Source organism: Enoplosus armatus, chromosome 6 (genome assembly GCF_043641665.1).
Source record: "Enoplosus armatus isolate fEnoArm2 chromosome 6, fEnoArm2.hap1, whole genome shotgun sequence".
Lineage (NCBI taxonomy): Eukaryota > Metazoa > Chordata > Actinopteri > Centrarchiformes > Enoplosidae > Enoplosus > Enoplosus armatus.
The window spans coordinates 5,179,980-5,201,049 of NC_092185.1; the positions used below are offsets into that span (position 1 = coordinate 5,179,980).

The window sequence follows — 21,070 nt, forward strand, 5'->3', positions numbered from 1 at the left end:
CAGTGTCTCCCCCCCTTCTTCGTCTTCCTCCTCCTCGTCACGTTCAGTAGGTGAGAGTCTCTACAGCTCTGCTTCTTTCACTCTGGTAGGAAACAGAGAGTCACACTGAGGTCTGGTTTACAGGTGGGACTTCAGTTTATTCTGCACAGGTGCTTTTATCTGGCTTTTAAAGGTGCCGCTGCAGGTGTGACCTCTGACCTCTGAGGCTGCGTTCAGACGTTTGCAGGTAGAATCAGAGAGAAGGAGCTGTTAAACGGCAGCTGAGACTTATTGGACGTATTGAAGGACACTGAGCTGAACGGTGAAATAACTTCGGGACATTCGGGCAGGTTTAAAGTTTGGACTTAAACTGGAGCCAGTTCTTCATTTTATTGTTGTTGTTTTTTGGCGTCGCAGGTTTTGATCGGACTCGTCTTCAAATGAGAATCGGCTCGTCATGCATTGGCGTCCTTTGGATTGAGATTTTAAACTTGCATGGTGTTGGTTTGATATTTAAAATAATAAAAAGTGAACGTTCGCCAGCTTGGTTGTTAAATCTTTGAAGCTTAACATCTGCAGACAAACTTTGTGGCGCTTTATTTTAAATGTCCGTAATTTCCCATTAATTAATTGAAATGAATTATATGAATAATTTAATGAAAAGCTTCATTTAAACACACATAAATATTAATTTATTCATGATTTATTAATTATTGGATAATGTATTCTCCATATATGTTGCCTGTGTTTTACGTATTTGTACAGTTGACATGCTGTGCACTAAAACACACAAATTATTAATTAGAAGTGTACTAATTGAGCACTGTATTTTCGCTATAATTTGTACCAAATTAGACTGTTCTTTCCAGGAAATTCTTATTTGGAAATTACGAGAGCATAAAATAAAGCGCTACCACAGATTTTGGTCATAAATTACTTAACTTGATTCTTTGTGTGAAGGATTTGTGGATTTAATGTATTTAGTTTTCTTTGTGGCTGTAGTTGGATGATTTGTTCTGACTGAGTTTGTACAGTTTTAAGTATAATTACTTTTATTGGATTTTATTGCTTCTCAAGCATTTTCCTCAGAATGTCAGGAAGTTTGATTCTTTAGATTGGGATCTGAAACCGTTTCTGGACACACCTCGGTGTCAGCCGGCGCTTTGGATGCCTGTAGGATGTTTGAATTGGTGTTAACGGCTCTCAGTGCGTGCTTAGCGCCACATTTGGTGCCTCTGCTGGTGGCCTTTCGTGCTCAGATCATTGGCTCGCTGTAAGAAGTTAAATTCCAGGCAGAATGTCTTCAGAGGGGGCAACTGTTCAGTTCGAGGGCCCGCCATCTGACCCCGCCTGTCCAAAATTAGCCGGTTTGTGATCGCTGGCAGCCGGTTTTCCATGATAGTTAAGCGTATCGTGTTTCCTGCTGCGGGTCAAAGGGTTGCTGATCGATAACAGGGCGGCAACAAGACGTGTTTAGTTCAGCGTCAGTGTGCTTTATGTAACCTGCCTGCTTAACTGATGAGTGTTTTCTGTCTCTGAACAGGGTCTGAAGATCACAAACCGCCAAAATGTCTGAGTGAGTACAGGTTTTCTTCTTTTTCTTCTTCTTAACCTTAATCGAGAACCAGATTTACCAACAAGACATAAATGTTAAAAATTTAATCTGATTTTCATTGGATTTCAAAACTTCACCGACCTAATCACTAATTTTGATTTGCTACTTCCAAACTGTTGGAACAGATCTCTATTTGTATTTATTTATTGTCATTTTGGGGCATTTTAAGACTTCCCAGACTCAGACGTTTATGTATACACTTTATATATTTATGGATCTACAAGGAAGTTTTGGATTTAAACAGCAGTGTACATCCCAAATAGTGTGTCACAATATGGGGTCTCTGATACAGGACCCTGGCAACATCCAGCAGACCCAATCTCAAACATAAACCCTCTTGTAGTGTTAGTCATTTTAGACGGGAATGATTGGGTGATGATGATGAGGGTCTGATCTGTTACTGCTCACCACAACGGAAAAACAATGTAATTTGGTACTAACTATTAAAATGGAGACAAAGTTCTATTAAAGTTAGTTTGTTTTGTTGAGTTTATAAGCAGTTGTTGGTTTCCGGAGGTTTCTTGACAGGAAAGTTCCATTTAAACCCAAATAGATATTCATTCATTAGTCATATCTTAATTTATTGATTAATCTATTTACTTTATTTTTCATCTATGTTGAATTGTATGCAGCCTGTGGAGAACTGATTGATTCATTGTGTACCAATAGATCAGTGGCTCCATTTAGTAGGACTAAATTAAGAAGTTACACATATAGTTACACATATCCCTTCGTTCCCAGGAAACTATGTGTCCCATAAAATAAAGCGCTACCAGACTTTAATCAGACTAAGCTGTGCTTTCAGCTTTAGTTTGTCATATATTTATAAAAATACAACATATCAGATAAAGTCCTGGATTTTCCATCTTTGTCCCTGACGTTTATAAAGGCAGAGGAAGGCATTCGATGTCTGGCATTAAGAAATATCAGAAAATAGAGACAAAAAAAACTAGAAAATGTAATCATACGAACAAACAATCAATACTTTTATTTACGGAAGCAGAGAAGCTAAAAAGCATCATAGAGATCAGTTAGCATGAGATGTTTCCCCTCTGTGTGTTGGATGAACAGAGTGACGTCCGTGACGCCACGCTGCTGCCTGCGTGAAATGTGTCTAAACTGATCTGAACACATGTGAAGGCACCGGTTCAGTTTGAATGTCAACCTTTAGCTTCAGATGACAGCAGCTGTACATGTTGCATGTCGAAGGAGAAACATGTTACAGCAGGCAGACAGTCTGACTCAAGCATTGTAATGTGATATTAATACATTTTAAATCTATGTCAGCTTTTCAAATGGTTGCAGTTTGTTTTCCCTCCTCAAATTAATGCATTTCAAAGCATTAAAGTGAGAGTAGTATTATCAACGTTTTTCTTCTACAAATATTTCTTCCTGGAAACAAGCGGAAAAACATTTGCCACTGGGGTGAGATTAATTAAATGTATTTCTCAAGATATGAGTGTCTGGAAACAGTGAAATAATCTCACCCCACAAGCAGATCTTTTAAATTTAATTTCAATTTAATTGCTTATTTTATTCCTTTAAAATAACTCAACATTTTCGGTAAATCACTTCTTTTTATTTTGTCTGTACGGTAAATATGTGTGTAGCTACCGTCAGCCACCGGTTAGCGTAGCTTAGCACAAAGACTGGAAACAGGGGGAAACAGCTAGCCTGACTCTGTCCAATGGTATCATATCAGCCATCCAGCACCTGTAAAGCTCACTAATTACCACTAATTATGTTATATCTCGTGTATTTAGTTTTTTTATTTAAAATGACAGTTTGCTGTTTTACAGAGGGTTAGGTGCCGGACAATTTCGGGCTCTGAGCAGTTACCAGGCAATAAGCAGAGACTCCAGGAAGTTACTGATCCTGGCCAAGAAATAGTCCGGCACATGACTCCCTGTAAAAAGGCGAATTGCCTTTTTTTTTAACTAGATATAACATGATAATCAGTGAGCTTTAGAGGTGCTGGTTTGGCGGATTTGTTACCATTGGACTGAGTCAGGCTAGCCGTTTCCCCCTGTTTCCAGTCTTTATGCTAAGCTAAGCTAACCAGCTGCTGGCTGTAGTTTCATATTTAGCATTCAGACATAAGAGTGGTACCGATCATCTCATCTAACTTTAAGAAAGTAAAGGAAAAAAATATTTTTAGGACTCAATAATATGCAAAAATGAGACTTAAACAAACCAGCCAAGATATTGAGTGATCTGTCCATCAGTCCTGAAAATGTCTCATCTGTCTCACAGGGGAAAGAAAATGACGTCCAGCCGCAGGCATCATCTGAAGGTGAGAATGAAACCTTTTCCTTTTTATTGAGGTCTTGTTATTGTTTACCTCTTAACTTAAATTTTACAAGTGCATCTTTTAATCCCCCTGCAGAGTTTGATGCTGCAGATCGCTGCCAACTGGATCGAGCAGGAGAAGAAGGACCTCGAGGCGGCGAAGGAGGCCTACATGGCCGAGAACTGCCCCGCCCCCGACCTCAGCGGAGACCAGGCTGCCCTCATGGTGAGACAATAACTGATGCTGCCATTAGTTCACACTTTGTGCCAATACTCAAATAAAATTTGACAGTTTTAATGCCAAAAAAAGTGAAATATTGAGTGAGACTTTTCCTTTATGGTGGAACTGAATTTAGAGCTTAGTTACACTCCACAACTGACGCTTTGATAACCTTTCAAACTGTCTCAGTTGGTTAGGATTGTACATCACTGCGTGCCCCTGACAGCTGAAGAAACGTGGTTAAACATGTTCACACCGTGTTTGTTTGTTTTGTGAATCAACAGGAACTCTGCAAGAAGCTCCAATCCGCCATCGACAAGATTGACGATGCGAGGTACGACGCCGAGGCCAAAGTTATGAAGAGCGACACAGAGGTGAGAGACATGAGACAAACTTACCTGACGTGATGTTCTCAGGTGAGTTTTGACTTTAGATGTTAAGTGTTGAGCCATAAAATAGTGTTTTTCCTCCAATGGAGTGATGTCTAAAAATACCTTTCTAGAATTTTCTTAAATGTCTTTCTTTACTTGAAGAGCAGCCTGTTTTGTTTCTATTAGGAGCATCGTTGAAGCAGGCGAATCACTTGTTTTAAGGGTCATGAGAGCTTCAGGAGTGAACATTAAGATTAATTAATGACGCTTGATGATTATTCAATGAAGACAAAATGTCCAAAATTGTAAATCTGTCCTTGCAAAATTCCCCAAAATCACCCAACAAAAGTCCCTGTTCAGAGCGACTCACCTGTCTCACTAACTGATGGTGGAGGAGGAAGTATTCAGGTCCTTGACTTCAAGGATCAGTGTGAAGGATTTAGTGGCATCTAGTGGTGAGGTTGCAGATTGCAACCAAATGCATACCGCTCACCTCAGCCCTCCCTTTCAGTGGCCCTCTGGTGCATTCGCGCCACCTGAACGCCCTTTCTAGAGCCAGTGTTTGGTTTGTCCGTTCTGGGCTACTGTAGAAACATGGCAGGCTCCATGGAAGAGGACCAGTTCCCTCTGTAGACATGAAGGGCTCGAAAACACAATGATTCTTAGTTTCAGATGATTATACATTAATGGAAACATAATTCTGAATATTATATTCAATCTCTACCAACACACTGGTAAAAGTACTAATACCACATTGAAAATACTCCTCTACAAGTAAAAGTCCTGCATTCAAAACCTTACTTAAGTGTTATCAGCAAAATGTACTTAAAGTGTTTTCCTATTATTTACGTCGCTAATTATCTGTAAACTTATTACTTACTTTCTGTTGGAGAAGGGACCACTTGTTCCACAACATCTGGACTAACAGGTCGTGGTGTTTCTCCGCCTCCAGATTGAGGATCTGAAGCTGAAGGTGGTCGAGCTGGCCGGAGTGAAGAAACCCGCTCTGAAGAAAGTGCGTATGTCCGCTGACGCCATGCTGCAGGCTCTGCTGGGAGGAAAACACAAGGTGACCATGGACCTGAGGGCCAACCTGAAGCAGGTCAAGAAGGAGGTCAAAGAGGAGGTGAGGAAGGAGTCCATATTGATCACAGATTGATTGGAAACAAAAAATGTAGAGATCTTTATTCTTTACAAAGTTGTCTCCTAATCTAGTTTTTTCCAGGTTGTCACATTTGGTCAGTTTTGGGAGAAGTACTCAGATCCATTACTTAAGTAAAAGTACCAATACCACAATGTAGAAATACTCCATTACAAGTAAAAGTAAAAGCAGACATTGATTTCCAATCATTTCACTACACTGTAAAAATCAACTTCCAGACACCTGAAAGTTCCTGCAGATAGAAAATGATCAACCTTCCAGTGCATTAGGAATACTTCAAGCAGAAATTAATGTATTTTACATTAGAACACACTGAAAACACTGAAATACTGCAGTGTTGGATTTTTTCTTAAGAAAATAAGATCTTAAGGACTTAATTACTGGACAAAAATGACTTGATATGGAGATTTATTTCAGTGTGATGGATATTAACTGTATCTAAAGCAGGTTTGAAGGGCCTGCAGGTTGATTTTTTATACTTAAGTGAAATGAATGGAAGCCAACGGTTGTCTGGAAGGAGGAAAAAAACACAGAACACCTTGGAAAAATTTCAATAGAAATGGGTTAAAACATAACGAGGCACGCTCTTGTACCATTAGTGAGAAGTGATCTGGATAAATGTTCCTACAAAATGTTGACGTTTTCTCACAAACGTTTCTGTGTCAATGAGTCCTTGTTGCTGTTCTGTGCAGTCTGCAGAGGCGGGCGACTGGCGTAAAAACATTGAGGATAAGGCCGACAGGAAGAAGATGTTCGAGACCTCCTAAAACCTTCCTGAAGTGGCGAGGACGACAGCAGGGGAGACATCTGAGGTCAAGAGGGACAAGAGTTTAGACACTTTTTTTTTTTTTTGGTTGTTTTTGTGATACCGTCGCCCCGAGAGACTGAACTGAAGCAAAGTAACGTCATCAAGTACGCAATTAAAACATCACATCGTTTCAAAATGTACAGGTTTTCAAGGAGTCATTAGAAATAAATGTTTTGAAATAAGGATTAATTTGTTTGTTACATTTATCCGCATATTCACATTACATCAGACTGGCACTTAAACGGTGAATTAGTCTTTCAAAAACAATCTTTACGTAAATAAATTGAACTTTCTGTTCTTTTTTCCAAGATGAAGAATGAACTCTGAGGTGAGAAGACGTCCTCCTGCATGACTTTAAAACAAAAGACAAACAACTGATCAACTAATCGAATAGTCAATGAAATCCTTCTGTTTGCCAACAAGAACATCTTTAGACAATAAATAGAAATTGCTTTGTTTATTATTTTTTAATTATTATTATAATAGTATATAATAATACAAAATCAATCTTAAGAAGCAACTGTTATTGAGCCCTAAAAATCTTGTTTTCCTAAAACAAGTGAAAAATCTGAGAATAGTTCATGTGGTTTGAGTGTCTTACAGGAATACTTTCTTTCTGAGAGTGAGATGTTGCTTAGCATAAAGACTGGAAGTAGGTGTCCACAGGCTAGCTGTTTCCCCCTGTTTCCAGTCTTTATGCTACGCTAGGCTAACCATGTCCTGATTTCAACTCCGTACTTAACACACCGACATGAGATTGATATCCTCCTCCTCATCTCACTCTCTGTTTCCCCAAAAATGATGAAATATTCCTTTTAAAGACGACAGAATAAGGAAAACGTCTGCACTAGAATCTCAAAAAACAAGATTTGACTCCAGAAATGTCTTGTTTGTATCTCTAATGACGTGATAAAAGGAAGCTTGTGTTGGCACGCAGGTCAAACTCACATTCACAAACACAGAACTTTTCCAAATATATAAAATGTATAAAATCAAGAGCAAAACAACTCAATATTTCCATTTGATGGTGCTTAAAAATGTCGTCTTTGGGTTGAAACTGATTTCAAAATTGTTTCAAAAAACAACATTAAAGCCACTTAAGAGATAATGTAAGGGGAAAATCAGAAATAGGCTTAAGGACTCCTGGTTCTAGTTTAGAGAACCCTGAAGGATAAAGAGTTTCAGAACAGTTCAGTTAGTCCAGTTTGTGGTCTTTTAAATTTAATCCCCCCCCTCCCACACGCACACACACACACACACACACACACACACACACGCACACACACACACACACACTCAATGAATCTGCATCTCGAAGCCTTCAGATCAGACCCTCACAGGGAGGGCGGTTTGCAGAGCTGGGCTGGGCCGGGTGTATTTCAGGAGCTCGTTGGCCCATTGGTCTGGCCGGGAATCCATTTCCATAAAGAGGATCTGGGCATTTTGCTGAGGCATCGTAACCCACCATATATACCGTATTTCATTTTTCACTGTCTGTGGCTTTGACAGTGACTCTTTTTCTTCCACCAAGTGTGTCCTCATCTTCTTCCTCCTCTCAAAAGGTGAGAAATCTTCTTTATTCCGTATCTTTTTTTTTCTTCCAGCCTCTCTGAGAGCAGCATCTTTTATTTTATCAGAGAAAGAAATTGATGTTCAGTGCAGCCAAACATCAACCAGACTCTGTTTCTAAAACTCCTCTTTTAAAAAGGCATTACAGCTGTTAGTTTCTCCACCTTTGACCCATCCTGACATCCTAAACTCACTTTCTACATCTTTGTTGATGACATTTGACCTTTTCCTGACAGACCTGAATTTATGAGACCCGTTCAGCTCCGCTGTGTTGTGTTTTATGGTCCTGAAGCTGTTTGCAGCTCAGTGTTAGAAAAGTCATTGTGACCCAACAAAGTCTTGCACTCGGACAGCTAAAATACCATCTTGTCATCATGTCTTCTGAACAGCTGTTAAAATGATACGCTTTCAAAGTTTGGAGAGAAAAATATCATGATTCTGGTTTTGATACACAATTTGACAAAATCTCTTTTGAATAAGAGCAAATGTATTTATTTGAGTCTTTGAAGAAATTTGTGCCATTTTTTGTTACAGAGGACATGAAAATGTTACTGGTGGTAGAATTTGACTCTATGACAATAATCAGACACTCTTAATGACATTTTAGCGCTGAATTAATATGGCCATTAAGCTGATGATAATCATGGTTAATAAATGTATTTGTCTATTTGATTTACAGCTGTTTGAAATCATTTCTTGGCTGTTATTTCTTTTATTTTTAGTGTCATGGTTTCTAAATTTAAACTGAAGTGACTTACCCTGTTAAAGGGAACCCTGATGGGAAAATGGAAATTGTGCAACGTTTGAAGGTGGTAAATTTGGGTCTGTCAGTTCAGACAAGTCAGTGGGAAAATTTAAAACAAATATATTAATGAACTTTTAAAATAATCAAAGAAAATCAACAAGCTGAATTTGGAATGCAAACTTCATCTGATTTGGACCCAGAATTTTAATAGTCTAAGTAATTTAAAAGGTATCAATGATTAACTTTATTTAATGAGATTTAATGAGAATTGTTTTTAAATTAACCCATCACCCGATCCGGTCGTAAACTGCAGAGTCGCGACACCTGATCCGACCGTCCCAGTTTAGTTCAGTCGACATCGCTGCTCTTCAGCTGTGGCCTCGGATCACGTTACGGCACAAATATTCTCGTCCATCCATCTCCATCAGAGCAGTAAAACATGCTGATCTCAGAGAACCTCACACTGACATCCTGATCTGAACCTCTACGGCGTTCAGCAGAGGTCAAAAAGACTCAAATGTGTTAATGTGTCGGCGTGTTATTATAATGTGTGTCTTCATGCAGGTTGTGAACCGCAAAAAACGCCAGAATGTCTGAGTAAGTCTGAACAACATCCTGTCTGTTTACATCCATCAGGTTTAAATTTCACCTGAATCATTTCTGTGCAAAAACATCAATGTTTACAAGCACATCATCTCAAAATTGTGTATTTTCATACTTAACAATGTTATCCAGAAATCTGTCTTATTCGAAGATTCTGACTCTAATCTATGAAAGTATTTTACACAAGCAAAACTGCATTGGAAAAATGTCAAATTGTCTTTCAACACGATGGACATTTTCACTTGTTAAGAAAAGCATGATTTTGAGTGTTAATATGACGTGTTTCGTGTTAATATGATTACATGTTTATCTGACACGACTTGCTCCCTAACAGGAAGAAGCTGACTTCCAGCCGCAGGCATCACCTGAAGGTAAACCAACCACTTTAAAAATGTATTTGTATTTAATTATAGGGGCATTTCTTACACTCTTGGATAAATATTCAAAGGTTTTCCTTTATTGAAGATATTAGCCTTAAATCACTTCACCAGTTGTTCTATATTTACCCTCATAAAACCAACAATATGTTAGTCTCTCAATACTTTCTGACTTCCTGTCTGTGGCTCTCAGCGCCAATAGCTATTTTCAGCTTCATGATGACTTCACATCATGTTTTAAGTGCCCTGCCCATGAGTTTCATTGCATATTTCTCTTGTGTTGTTGCTTATGACTTCTGAGTTCACAGCATCAAATCTGAGTGTGCTGTCCCATAGAAAACAATTAAAAAGGGACATTTCCTTGTTGTTTGTCCTGCAGAGCCTGATCCTCCAGATCGCTCAGAACTGGCTCGAACAGGAGAAAAAGGACGACACAGCGGCTAAGGAGGCCTACATGGCCGAACACTGTCCTCCCCCAGAATTGGGCGGAGACCAGAACACCCTGATGGTGAGAGGAGCATCCATGTTCACAGTGGTTAAAAAAAAAGCCTCTGAAAGAGCTTAAAGACCCCCAGAAAGTGTAAATGCTAAATAATTCTTGAAATACTATACTAAACATTTTATGCGAAATCATCGTGTTCATTGTCTTTCCCAGAGTCAGATGAGAAGATTGATATCAGTTTTCATCTTTATGTCCAGAACAAAGTGTTTAGCCATGTTTAGCCTAGCTGGTTCAAGGCTAGAAGCAGGGGGAAACTGTTAGCCTAGCTCCATCTAAAGTAAAAGAATACAGCCTCCAACAAGTCCAACAAAACTCTTTGATTTATACTTTTTATAGAAAATAAAATCTAAAAAGAAGGCTGTGTATTTTTAGAGGCAGTTAGTTAGCCTACTGGGCCAAGCTAAGTTAGGCTAACAACTTTTTCACTAACATGGACAAGCTTGGTCATCTTTTATTAACTATAACTAAAACTAGCTAGCCTGGACATGGGACTTTAGCTAATGTATGTAATCTTAGCTCTCCACAGAAAGAGGTTATCTAGCTTCTATCTTATAGGGAGTGTTAACTGAAGCACTAAATGAGCTATAAAGTTTTAGTATTTAGCCACCATGATTAGCATTGTTAGCATTGCTGTTAGTTGCATTGACCTGTCTGTGGATCTTGTTTTCTTCACAATTTGGAGGCAAAAATGTGTTTCAAAAAATGTTTAAGATGCTTAATCTTAACATTAACATAATTTACTCATCACCATTTTCATTATTTTGACATTTTTAGGGCTTCACATGTACAAAGATACATAGGACACTGTACTTCACTGTAGTTTTCTCTGTTCGGCTTTAGTTTCAGAGCACCAAAGTTGATATTTAACACATTTCAATTCACCTGTAGCTACTGTATAACTGTGTATGTTTGCACGTCGACAGGAATACTGCAAGAAGCTCCACGCCATCATTGACAAGATCGATGAGGACAGGTACGACATCGAGGCCAAAGTGCAGAAGGCAGACAAAGAGGTAAACGCCCTCTGACCGAATCACAACAATAAGGACCCTTTTAAAGACAGTAAATTAAAATAAAAACCTTTTCCTTTTCATAGATTGAAGACCTGAGGATCAAAGTGGTTGATCTGAGAGGTGTGAAGAAACCCGCTCTGAAGAAAGTACGTATGTCCGCTGACACCATGCTGAAAGCTCTGCTGGGCTCCAAGCACACGGTCAACATGGACCTGAGGGCCAACCTGAAGCAGGTGAAGAAGGAGGTGAAAGAGGAGGTGAGTTACCATATTTTTTACTAGTTTTATCGTTTGGCTGACGGTTATATCCTCACAAGAAGTGAGATTGTCTTCCTTCTGAAAATTAATCTTAAATTGAGATTAAGTTTGAGGTGTTTTAATATCAGTTTCAAAGTGCACGCCCTGTCATAGCAGTTCAATAAAATGTATTATGTCGATTAGAAATATTATAATCATAATAAAGTTTATTCCCTCACTTAATAAAGTGTCATGGATCAGAAGCATCAAGACAACAGATAGTATTCAATATTGTGTTTGTTCAAAGTCATATCTTGAGATTTGCAATTTGAAATAAAATTAAATACAAAATGTAGGAGTTCATACTTTATGAAAGACTAGTTCAATATTAATATGGGCAAACAAAACAAAGTTTAGGTTTACTGTAAACTACATGCGTCCGTATTATGGGTGAAAATATAGATATTGGATCAAACTTTTATTGGGATAGAGGAAAAGCACATTTATACATCAGTCAGTATACTGATACAGGGATGTTAGAAGGTTAAATCTCTATAATTCAAACATTACAGTGTTTGTAAAGCCTACCGCAGACTACATGACTTTTACCTTAATTTGCTTGTCCCTGATAAACTTCTGAGATCTGAGGCTAAACAGCTCAGATCTGCACACTTCTTCACTTTGATATTATCTTAAATTAAATAATTAAACTCAAAGTCTGCTTAATAGCTTTCAACTGAATCTCACGGTTTTCCTCGGCAGATGGAGTGTGTTCAGATTTCAAGTGAAGTAAATTTATTTTGCCTTAAATCACAAATTTCCCTCAAAGGGCTTTAAAACATACAACACCGTCCATCCTCACTAACATTACAGGAAAACTCTCCCCATAGGAGCGAAACGTTGTCCATACTGAACTGATCAAACTCCATCCACCGAGGAAGACCTTTTCTTTTTGTCAATAACAACAACAACAAAAACAAACAAAAACGGAATAATCTAGTAATCAGAACACCTAGTCTGGGATCAGATTTGTTGTTTCTGCACTCCCACAATCTCCATGACAATAACAGAGTAGAAGTTGAAACAAAAATGGTATTCTACATAAAATAAAACGTAATAAAAAGTCCAAAGCTATAACATCCATGAGTAGGCAGCATTCTCTCACATGCTGTAAAATAATAGTAATAATAATAATAATAATAATATTAATAACACTGTTTGTGTTTTCTTCTCTGCAGCCCACAGAGGCGGCTGGCGACTGGCGTAAGAACATTGAGGACAAGGCCGACAGGAAGAAGATGTTCGAGGCCGCCTAAGCGAATCGCTGCTGTTTTCTTCTTTCTGTTTATATGAACTCCACGTGTCTTATATGTGTTGGTTGAACCAGACTTGTTTTATGTTTCGATTAAGTCGCACTGAGCTGAACAGCATGTCTGAGAGGTGTCACTCTGCAGGACAATTGAGGTGTTTGAGGATTTTTCTCTTGTATTTGTTTGTCTGGAGGGAGGGAGGAAGGGAGGGAGGAGTGTGGAGAGTTTCTGCCGGTTCACACATCAACAACACAACACCAAGTCTTAAACTCCACACATTCAGGGAAACATTCACACAAACTGAACCATGTTGAATAGAAACAATAAAGTCATATGTGGAAGAAAATAAGTGTGGATTTGTTTTTTGTACCTCATTTATATTTACAATACCGTAGCCATGATGTAAGTGTGTCCCACCACCTCACGGACATTTCTTTACCCATTAAGTTATGTAAAATAATATTGTAATAATTTAACTTGCCTTTTATTATGAACACGAAGCCTTAAATCCTGTTTCAAAGCCTTCAGTGTGCTGCCAGGAATACAATTCTGGTGAGGAAATATGAAGTATTGTTCAGGCCAAAAATCAATGTAATTTGTCTATAAAATATTGTTTTGATTCCAGAAAATCATTAAGCTGGAAATAGTTTCAAACACTAATAATAAAATGTTATTGTTCTCTATATATTATTATTATATGTTTGATTTATGCAGTAATCAGTGCTGTGAAAAAATAAATAATTGTTTAAAAAGTTAGTTAGAACTTTATACAACAGCATCATTTATCTTCCATTGAAAAACTGACCTGACATGTAGATATAAAGACAAATGACACAGAAATAGAATCATTCATTTTTCTATTAACGTAGGTATGCAAACTACCAAAAAACACTAAATGTGTCTTTACATTATTGATTAGTGAAGATGATGATGATGAACTGGTAATGCTCCCTCTAATATACTGCAATGCATTTGTAATTTAGCCAATAAAACCACAGCATTACAGTTACACTAATAACACTTTTGAGGAAAAGACTTTCATATTGCGATTACAACATTGTAAATCACATCCTGACAGAACCACATGACAATTTGACAGTATGAAATATGCTTTAGTCCTCAGTAACAGTGCTGCTGTTGGTTGAAAGCTGCTTTTGAACTATGTCTGAATCCAGTCCAAACCAATCAGCACAGACAAATGAGTACAGGGCACTCCACAACATATTATAGGAAACCATCTGGAAAGCTCACTCCAACTCAAGTGACTTGAGTCAGCAGCCTCAACTGTTATCACATATGTAGTAGTACTCCTCAAGATCTTTAAACAAAAACTGGCAGCCAGACAGACGAGAAATTGAGTGAAAAAACACACAGAAGACTCCTGAATCCAGAAATACAGCTTCTTTAAATATGCTTCACAATAGATCTTGGATTTTGCCATTTCTTGTGTATAATTAGACATTTTGTCCTGATGGTGGCGCTAAAGGTAAGGTCAGAGGGTCACCAAAGTCATTAGGAGTCATCCTCATGTTAAAATGATGAATCTGAGCTGGAGAAACAAACATTTCAGTGCCATTAGTGACACCTTATATGGTGTAAAGAAAGGTGATCAATGATCCAAACTCCCATAAAGTTCCTGTAGATTCAACTCACTGCTGGTGTCAGATACGTCCTTCCCTGCCCTCCACACACACACACACACACACACACACACACACACTGATGGTCTCACACTCCTTGTATGGTGCTCTGAGCTCTGCCTCCCGCCTGCTGGGGACCCGAGGCTCCAGGGCCTCTAAAGTTTCCTCAGCAGCTAACTTTATCCTCCGGGGGAATGTGAGGAGACGCCTCAGAGTTATATTTGGATCATGTGACTTCACCAAGACTCCCTTTAAAAAACACTGTGTTTTCTTCCCGTCACCAGTCTGTCAGTCAGTCATTCTTCAAATTTAGCTAAAAACAGCTTGTAGTTTAGCTGGATTAACAGAGTGCTGCAGGAATGAGTCCTAAAACCCGGAAATGAGTTAGCATTTTTGCTAACGACTTTTGATAGTCACCACAACCGGGCCCATGAATGATCTAACGTTGGATAGCCTCCCTCCTTTTAATAATGCAGGACAAACACAGCAAAAAGTAAGTAGCGTCTAGTGGGAATCGGTGCAAATGTTAGCAAGCTAGGCTAACTAGCTAGGCTAACTAGCTTCTACTCTCTGAGTGGAATAGAAAATTAAGAGCACAATGGGTCCTCACAAATGTTGTAAAGGGAAGGTCAACGTAAAGGACTTGGTTAATAACTAAAGCTATCAAGGCACAAGTTTAAAATACTGATGATTTATAATGGCAGCATAAAAACAGATAAAAAGCTGAATAGCGTTACATGGCGTCTGGAGAAGAGTTGGAGATTGTGAATCACGTCTCTTTCAAGTGTAACAAACGTTTGTTAAAACTGATTTGTCATCAAAATATTACACTTTGGAAAACTTTAGCTGTACTTAGCTGCTGTGCTAAGCTAAGGTTATCAATATGTTAGCTAGCGAGCCAACAATGGCAGTAGGGTAACTCGTGTATAACGTTAATTTGAATAAAACACCATTTTATGATTTATTATCCACAGTTTTGTGTTTAAAACAAAACTTCATTTGTAGCAAAAATCCAGAGCAAACTGATAATCCTTCAAACACAAATGTCTGAGCGAGCGTAGGTTATGATGTGACTTTCAGTCTGGTTTTCATTCCTGCTGCTTAATTGGGTACTAATTTACAGCCAGGGCGTCAGGTGGAAGCAATACGTTTTAATTAGCTGTAAAAAAAAAGTGAGCAGCACTGAGGAGCAGGACTGAAAACCATCGGGTCATACAGGTAAAATGATAAGTGATTTTTCACGCTTAATGACAATAAATGCGACAGTAGAACGAGCCTCAAACAACTGCTGACTGAGAGAAAAAACATTTACATTTCTCTTTTCTGCTCAGTCGACGTCCTCGTGCCACGTAGGCAGACTGAGGGAGCTACAGGCCGACACCAACGCCGGGTCTCACAGAGGTCAGGGATCAGGGGTCAGGGGTGTCCCCATCAGCCATTGTAGCTCTCTGAAAGCCGATACTGATTATTTTTGGACTTTAAGCTGCTGGAAGATGATGTTTTGTGCTGGTGGTCAGTTCAGTTTAAATCGTGATGTAAATATAACTAAAATAAAGACAACTGAGTATTTCACTCCACAGTTTGGAGCCCGAAACAGCATGTAGACAGGTAGGTCAAAGGTCACAAACGGTGAATAGAGAGGACGCTAAAACGCACAATAATACAAATAACAAGAGTAAAGTCTAAAGCCTCACTAGTGTCTCCTGGAGGAGGAGATACATGATGTTCAGATGTTCCTGATCAGAGCTGAAACAGACCTCAGATCAGATGTTAGAGGATGTCCTGCTGACGTGGATGAAGGTTTGCGGTCAGTAGGGGGCGTGTTTGTCCTGTTTTTCTGTTCTCAGGTGAACTGCTGACTGAATCCCTCAGTGAAATAGATCTAAAATCTTTTTTTGTTTTGTTCTCGTTATGTTTTTGAATGAATTTTGCATGAGAAGGATGAAATGTTGGCTAAGCATATGTAGGCTTATTTGTGTCTCAGACTTTGTCTCAGTTGTGGCTGCCTTGTGTTTTCATTTTCTATTTTATTGTTATTTTAATTTTTCTTTGGGAGGGTGAAGGTATGGATGTAAATGGACGTTTTGATTTGATTTTGCATCTGCTGACACATGGCCTGCTTCTTTCCCAATCATAGAGAAAAAGTGATTTGTTTTTGTTGCCGATCCAGGAGTTTAAACTTAAACATTACTCACTATTTTCAGAAACTATACTTATAAAGATCTGTCTCACAAATCCCCTGATTTTCTCTCATGATGATGAGTGTTTTGATGCAGAACTTGTTCCAGAGATTTTTAGAAAACAATCACCATTATTAAAATAAGAAATGTAGAGGATTGTGCAGTCTTGGTGTAAATATGAACTTTCTTGTTGTTTTATAGTTTTTATTTATTTAATTTCCATGGTCCAAAGCCCCCTCTCCGCCCTCTTTCTTACATCCACCACTTTATATTGACTTTTGAGGTCTCTTTATTTCCTACATGGTGAAAATCGCTCAGCTCGTTTTCCATCTCGTCACTCTGCTGAATCAGATATATCGCTCTGCTCTGCTCTGCTGTCGTCTCCCTGCAGACCTCATGACTGTAACCCAAGCAGATCCTAATAACTGACCCAGGCTGTAAAGTCATTGAGGTTTATTATGTCCAGCCTGCCGGAGTTCATCGTAAAAGTTCAAGGAGTGCCATTACATTTAGTGCCTCCTCAAAATCTCATTAACTTTCCCCTGTTTGAGTCCCATATGGTTTCACTTTCAGCTCACTGGAGCTCACAGGTGGGGAGGCAGCGAGTCTTTGTTTCCTCCCCTCCCGGCTGGAGGAGTCTCTGCACGCTTGTTGTCATCTCTGGATGGACGGTGATTTATTTCTTTTTGAATTCGGCCTTCCACCAGGCGCTTTGCAGTCCACCCTCCTCTGCACAGAGACCTGTTTTTTGTTACCATGAATCTGGCTTGAGTCTTGAACGCAGCCCAACCTGCCGTCCATCTGGTCGGTGCAGGTTGAAAATCAGAGAGCAGACAGGACCAGGTTCATGTGATTTCAAACAGCACTGTTGCATTTCCAAAACTGAGACATATAAAAGGACTAATAGCGTGGCTGGATGAACCTGTTACAAGGCCCTGGGGCAAAATTCGATGCTGGGCCCCTGTTAACACCCCTCTTCTTCTCGCTCTCTGTTCAGTTTGAACAGTTTTTCTAAACTTTTTTTTGATTAAACATATCATTTTGGGAATGAGCACAAAACTGTAATGATGAAGGTTTTAAAAGTAGAATTTTTCAACCCAGGTTCACTTGAAGATTAGATTATAAATCGAGCCTCATCATGTCAGTGGATATTGTTCTTTTGTGCTGCATATTCCCAAACTAATTTCCAATTAAACCACCGCAAACCAGCTGACACACAGTAACCCTGCTGCTTTCAGGGCCACTGGAGATCTTACCCAGTTGGCAACCCAGCCTTGCCAGTGACAGCCTAATGAGGGTCAGAACGAGCAATACAAACATTCATGATGATATAGGACAGCATATCTATAGGCTTGTGCTGGGGTATCAGGCCCAAATAAATATAAATCAGAATCAGAATCAGAATCAGAAATACTTTATTGATCCCCGGGGGGAAATTGTACATAATAAATCATTGTCGCTGTTAAATGTTATTGACAGCTGGTTAAGATCACAGACTCTTGACTGTGAACAATCCTGCACTTCGATCACTTGTACTCACTTTATTACCAACGTTTTGGTCCTCAGATATGAGTTTTATCTGATTAAACTGCAACATGATTAAAAAAATTAGGACAAGTGATGACGGTTTGTGGGAATCTTTGGTTCCTTCAATCATTCAAACAAAGTAAAGAAATATGCTGCATCTTACTTAGTAAAAACAAACTCAGGAATCGAATGCTAACTGACTTAATCCTCCTACGATCCAGATCTGCATCAAAATACACATAATCATAGTCATATTTATTCCCGTAATCCAGCTCTGACGCGGCTGCAGGAGAGAGTTCAGTAAACGGTGAGGCTACTGCTAAGGAGTAGACAGCTGTTTGCCAACAAGCTAGCAAGAACTATTTTACAACGTCAGATGTTGTGTTCTCAGCTTGTTTTGCTTCCACAAGTCATAAAAAATCATTTTCAGTTACAATGTAAAGTATCTCCTTAGTAACCTGATCAGCTGCAGGAGCTTTAAACATTATCACCAACATGTACAATCTAATGAAATCCAAAACATCCATGCAGCAATTTAAGTTAAATTGACAGTGCTCAGGTTTTGTGTCAGAGGTCATTTATCAGTGTTAATCCCCCCCCCCAGGTTTGGTGGTCTCTCCTCTGGTTTACCTCACTCAGCAGGAATCCCTCGTTCCTGCGCTCTGCTGCTTTAATGAGGCTGCATTCCTCCACCTGAATGTGGAGTCACTGCTGCATTACTCCGTCAGTACTCTCAACACATCTCCTGCATGCTGTAAAGCTCCTGGTGGGGGCTGTAAAATACCTACGCTGCCATAAAAACCATCCTGACTGAAGCTCATAAAAACCTGGAGGAGGCTCAGAGCATGATGGAACAACAACTGAACACAGAACCGGTTTACTGTCCTGCGTTCTCCAGGTAGGTGTACGCTCCTCTTATGTTCCTCTGAGCCAGTCCGGTTCTCTGAAACGCGATCATCAATCCTGAGAAAGCGGTTGATTCAGGAACAGGAGAGCAGAACATGTGGAGGGAGACATTTAAAGAACATCTGCAGTGTGCAGTGGATGTAAAATAAAATATTCATCGTTACACATGAGGACGTTTATTAACAAATACTTAACAATACAAGTTATGTTGTGTTACAGAACTTGTAGGTTCAAGTGTGAAAACATTAGATTGTGTCAAACACCATCTGCATGTTGACATTGTGGGACTTTTTTACCAGTTAATCCAGCGATGACGTGACTTCATCTTTGGCCTCATTTACACTTGTGATTTCAAGTGTATCCGGATAAAATCCATATATATATACGTCTACATTGTCCAGATCAGAAATCCGACTGCAATCCATCCGGGTTTTCATGGGCCACATGCAAATCAGGGTCGGCTCTACTCCAGTTCAGAGGGTGGTGGCAATGCACCTGAAGCACTGAAACTTCTGCACTTTAACAGGTCAGTTACAACACAAACAGTGTCTAACGACTATCCATTAAACTCACAAACACATGGATGAATCATGTTTATGAGTGAGACAAATGCAAATCATCATCTCTGGTGTTATTGGGCGGTTTTGATTAATTAGTGAACACTTTTAAAAGTTCATTTGCATCTTTCTAAAACACAGATGTGATTAGGTGCATTACCTGCAGCAGCTGCCTGACTGTGAGCAGGTTTTACTGACGTAGCAGTCCTCTGGACGACATCGAACTCCTCACAGAGCTCAAAAGTGCTGCAAAGACTAAAATAACTCTTAGACCAAGAACAGAGGAGTCTTAAAGTTACTGTAGGACTGACATGCCGCTTTAGTTCAGCCAGTTATTAGCAACTTTTAGCCTCAGGATGTTTTGTGAATATGAGTGCTCACACTCGTAACAGCAGGTCACATGACTCACCCAGGCCCACTAAACAGTTTTCTCCAAAAGTAACAGCAGCAAAACTAAAGTTTCTTGAACGTTCCATTCAAAAACGACTTATTATCACAATCTGAACTTGTAAGTCTGCTGTATATTTGGAGTCTTATTCACACGTGTTGGCCAGACAGACTCTTAACTCTGACTTATTTCTATTGATCAAGTTAACTTTATTAATATTTATGTAGCTGCTTACTGTACATACTTGCTTCTTCTTGTCCTGTGTGTCACCCATGTATATATACTGTTGCCTTCAGCAGCATCAGGATGGATCGGCCTCTTGACTCTTGTGTGGTCCGCTTTCACCTCCCTCCAGGCAAGCAAACATGTTGCTTACCAACTGATTACATAAGCACTTTCTGTGGTTTTGAATGTCAACATTAAGTTTTCATCCGAGGCTTTCACCCTGCTCAGTATTCAGATGTGACTATTCAAACCTCTGCAGCCCCGTCTGCTTTCTGTCTGGAGTGAAGTATCAAACACTAATTATAGTTTATACATTACTGAGGTGTGATCGAGTCGCAGATGTATAATTTTACCTCATGCATATGAGAATCAGGGCTTGTTAGAAGATATTTAAGTACAAAAACAACATAATACGTCTTTTTGTGGGGGCGGGCGGCGTGGTTCTGGTTCTGAGACAGGTTTAATTATAAGCCAGGTGTGCGGTACCCTCTATCAGCAGTGCACACCTGTGTTCAATAGACCTGCTCACACAGGTGCTTTGCTCAGTCAGAGCTCTGGTGATGCTGGGTCCTAGTGCCCACCTCAGCTTGAACAATCTGCAGTGAGATAAAGACGTTTAAACTTCAAAATAAGCTGCTGTCAGCACATCACCTCATGAGAATGAGGAGGCCATAAACTGAGCTGCTGTCCATTAATTCAGCTTCGTGTCTGCTATCGAGTTGATTATACTGTTCAAGAGACTCCAAGAGGCGGACGTTTCTTCTTTTGCAGATATTCTTCAGGTTAGTAAATCACTTTGATGGCCCCTCTGAATTCAAACGTGGCAGATCTAAGTACAGCGCGTCCAA

The 21,070-nt window shown here is 39.4% G+C and overlaps 2 protein-coding genes across 4 annotated transcripts; both read left to right on the plus strand.

The window, feature by feature from the left end:
• The first annotated feature begins 1,448 nt into the window (after positions 1 to 1,448).
• Positions 1,449 to 6,525, plus strand: LOC139286512 (troponin I, fast skeletal muscle-like). 3 transcript variants are annotated; one of them, XM_070907331.1, is made up of 6 exons: positions 1,449 to 1,555; positions 3,848 to 3,887; positions 3,981 to 4,109; positions 4,388 to 4,477; positions 5,427 to 5,600; positions 6,329 to 6,525. In XM_070907331.1, exons 1-6 carry the CDS (start codon positions 1,548 to 1,550, stop codon positions 6,401 to 6,403), a joined length of 516 nt encoding a protein of 171 aa, XP_070763432.1. In that variant the 5' UTR covers positions 1,449 to 1,547; the 3' UTR covers positions 6,404 to 6,525. The 3 variants fall into 3 exon arrangements, with proteins under 3 accessions (XP_070763432.1, XP_070763433.1, XP_070763431.1); XM_070907332.1 differs by having other exon boundaries at positions 6,338 to 6,525; XM_070907330.1 differs by lacking the exon at positions 1,449 to 1,555 and having other exon boundaries at positions 3,766 to 3,887.
• A 2,813-nt stretch (positions 6,526 to 9,338) lies between these two features.
• On the plus strand, positions 9,339 to 12,982 carry LOC139287120 (troponin I, fast skeletal muscle-like; the record flags this gene model as incomplete). Its single annotated transcript, XM_070908106.1, has 6 exons — positions 9,339 to 9,355; positions 9,696 to 9,732; positions 10,118 to 10,246; positions 11,164 to 11,253; positions 11,337 to 11,510; positions 12,728 to 12,982. Coding segments are annotated over 6 exons (525 nt in total), but the record flags the coding sequence as incomplete, so codon positions are not given.
• Between the last annotated feature and the right edge of the window lie 8,088 nt (positions 12,983 to 21,070).